The following is a 3,491-nucleotide window of genomic DNA, read 5'->3' on the forward strand; positions in this document are numbered from 1 at the left end:
TTCTTTCCTTAATGACCATTCCTTACCACCAATCTAGATGTGCTCAGTTTATAGTGGGGAGATCATCGTGTTCTTCTGTTGCATTAGTCCACAATCAGGAGAGAGCCTTCCAGCAATTCCCCCCCCCTTCCTCCCTTCCAGCAATTCCCCCCCCTTCCTCAATTTAACTTCCAGCAATTCCCCCCCTTCCTCCCTCCGCGTCTATTTTTAGCTCACCTCTTGATGGTAGCATCCATTTCTTTCCTTCTTGCCCCCGCCCGTCCCCTTTTTCCCTCCCTCCACTCAATGGTACTTTCTACACGGGGAAGGTCAGCCGACTGAGCATGCCTGAATGTTGCTCGGCAGCTCCAGAGGCTGGGATGCACGCTCGGCTAATCCCATTCACTGGGAGAGGGCCGTTGCGCACGCGTGCGCGCGCTCTGACTGGCTGCCGGGGCTGAGCCAGCGGCTGCGCCGGCTTGGCAAGTAAGTTTCTTGGTTTCTTTCCCTCCCTCCGTCTTCCTTTCAGTCCCTGAAGTCGCAGGGGCAGGGGGTCTGTAGCAGCTACCCGAAGCAGCAAAGGCTTCAGGCGTGGATGGAAGGTAGCAGGGAGCTGGCTGCTCCACAGGGAGGGAAACAAAGCCCGGGATTTGCGCGCGCCTTCAGTTTCCTTCCCTGGGATAGTTTCAGCAAGCTTGGAAAGTCCTTTTTGGAGGCTCACTTGCCACCCTATCACCATGTTCTGGGCTTTTCCTTCCCTCCGCTTAGGCTGGAGGACTTACTAATATTTCATTGACGCGCAAAGCTTCGTCTCTGGCTCGCTCTGTGCGCTCGCGTGACGAATACTTCTATCTAATTTTGGTTCTCTGGCAACTTTGCTAGTTTTCTTGCAAGAGGGCATCTGAGCACAAGGGAAAAAGTGAAGGTCAGGGCAGAAGGAACGGAGAAGAGGCGGCCGGAGAGACTGGTGAAGGGGGAGGCCGGCTGCAAAATTACAAGAAGTGCTGGCTGCTGCGGGGTGTTTTTTAGCCGCTGGGCCGGCTAAACAAAATGGAAGGAAATGCGGGCAGGGTGTTCTGGGGCCGCTGGGGTGTCTGGTGGCCAAGCAGAGGAAGCTCAGCGGCAGGACAGAGACAAAACTTACCGCTTTTACTTCTTCTCTCTCGCTTTCTGCCGCTTGTCCTCTGTCTCGCTTCTACCACGTGGACCGAAACCGAAACTTCCTTTTATGTAGGAAAAAGCTGCGCATGCGCAAAGAGGAGGGAGGCAGGAACGGCTCTGCGTGCCACCTGTGGCACTTTCGAAAGCCAATAAGAGGGAAAGGAAAAGGGTAAAAAAAAATGGCGGACTGCGTTTGGCGACCCCCATGAAATGGTCGTTCGACCCCAAATGGGGTCGCGACCCACAGGTTGAGAACTGCTGATATAGGAGAAGGCCTTTGCAATGTATCTCAAAGAATCTCCTAATTTAATGCAGTAGCATTAGCATTTAGGCTTATAATACTGCCCCATAGTGCTTTATAGCACTCTTTGCACGATTTACAAGGTAAAAAGCATTATTTGCATATTGCCCCCAACAATCTGGGTCCTCATTTTACAGACCTCTGAAGGATGGCATGGTGGCACAGTTAGAATGCAGTATTGCAGGCTAATTTTGCCGACTGCCAGGAGTTCAATTCTGACTGGCTCAAGATTGACTCAGCCTTCTATCTTCTGAGGTCAGTAAGATAAGGACCTAGATTTTTAGGGGCAATATGCTGACTCTGTAAACCACTTAGAGAGGGCTGTAAAGTACTATGAAGTGGTATAAATTCTAAATGTTATGCTACTACTGCTATGGAAGGCTGAGTCAACCTGGAGCCCATCAGGAATGAATTCCAGGCTTAATGTTAGAGTAAGTAGGGAGCAGCTTTGGAGTCAATAAAGAACTGTTTACTTTTGGATAAAGCATAATATAGCAGCAGTGGCTAGCACCATTTAACAGTTTAAACAAGATACTTACAAAAGCAAAGGAAAAGTGTGTCCACGCACATGGCATATACACTGAAAAATCCATGTGCAATGAGGTAGGAACCCACAATCACTGTCTGCAAAAGAAGAGAGTGGTATCATATCTAGGCAATGACGATAACAATAATGTCTAAATTGATTATATTTAACTCTTTATGTTCACCCCTGGTAACCCAAGTTGCTGTTCTCTCACAATGTCTGGAGGCTATTAGGGCCTGGATGGGGGACAACAGGATTTGGCTGAACCCTGGCAAGACCAAATGGCTTTGAGTATATGGACCCCCAAGATCCAGGACTTTGAATCCCTAGTTCTGGATGAGGTGACACTACTCCAGACAGATCTGGTTTGCAATTTGGTGGTTCACCTGGACTCACTTCCTATTCAAATAGCAGGTGGCAGTTGTGGCTAGGAGAGCCTTTGCACAACTTCAGGTTGTGACTTTTCCTGGATCAGGAGTCCCTGCACTCAGTCATTCTTGTATTTGGACTATTGCAAAATGCTCTACATGGGGTTTCCCTTTAAGAGCATTTGGAAGCTACAGCTGGTGCAGAGTGAGGCAGCGTGGGCAGCCTTTGGGGGCCCCACCGCTATTCTGTAAGTTGCATTGGCTACTAGTTTGCTTGCAGGTGCAATTCAAAGTGTTGGTTATCACCTTTAAAGCCCTTCATGGCATGGATCCAGGTTACTTGAGGAACATCTTATCCCAATGGGATTGGCCCACCCCACCTGTGCAGACAGAGGAGAAATGCTGCAGGCCCCACCAGCCAGGGAACTCCAGCTGGCAGGATCAAGAAGAACCTTCTCTGCTGTCACTCCTGCCCTTTGGAATATCTTGCCCCAGGAGTGAAGTGAGCTCCTACCTTCTGACCTTCCACAAGAGCTTGAAGACCTGGCTCTACCAGCTGGCCTGGGGTTCCAGTGGGGGAGGTTCATGTTGCATGTGGTTGATAGATTCAACAACAGATCCCCCTCCCCCCATTCTACTCCTTCCCTCCCCATCTTTTAATTATAGCTGATAATTGGTATATTTATAGTATTTTATTCTTATTATTTGTATATTTTATTCTTTTATAAAAGAATTATAAGCTGCCCAGAGTCACCTTGTGGTGAGATGAGTGGCAAGCAAATTTAATAAATGAACAAATACGAATTGGATCTGGTGGGAATTAGAACTCTCTTCCAAGCATTTGAGAATTACATGTAAATGCACATATTCTTCGTGGGTCATTCTAAGTCAAGGTTAATTTTAATATGGTTGAAGGAACCAGTTAATTGGATTGACACAACAGATTAAACCATGGGTGGACTTCCGGTGGCAGGCGACCTCGTCGGACGCAGCTGTTTGCTGCCTCCCGCCTGTTTTAGCGTAAAAGCCGTTTTGACAGCCAGCATCAGCTGTCAAACGGCTTGATACCCTTCCCCTGGGCATAAGGGGATAGGTGAGCTGCCCGGGGTAGGAGTTGAGTTCCCGAGTCGTCCCATGTGGACGATGTAGGTGAGAA

The 3,491-nt window shown here is 48.7% G+C and overlaps 1 protein-coding gene across 1 annotated transcript in view; it reads right to left on the minus strand.

Annotated features, from left to right (window-relative positions):
* The window catches only part of SLC44A2 (solute carrier family 44 member 2), a 176,735-nt gene that overhangs the window by 39,950 nt on the left and 133,294 nt on the right, over nt 1-3,491 (minus strand). The window contains exon 21 of the mRNA XM_015813952.1: nt 1,981-2,065. Coding sequence (XP_015669438.1) covers nt 1,981-2,065 — 85 coding nt within the window. The remainder of the gene's footprint in view (nt 1-1,980; nt 2,066-3,491) is intronic.

This window comes from Protobothrops mucrosquamatus, unplaced genomic scaffold (assembly GCF_001527695.2).
Source record: "Protobothrops mucrosquamatus isolate PMUCROS unplaced genomic scaffold, P.Mucros_1.0 scaffold205, whole genome shotgun sequence".
NCBI classification, from domain to species: Eukaryota; Metazoa; Chordata; class Lepidosauria; order Squamata; family Viperidae; genus Protobothrops; species Protobothrops mucrosquamatus.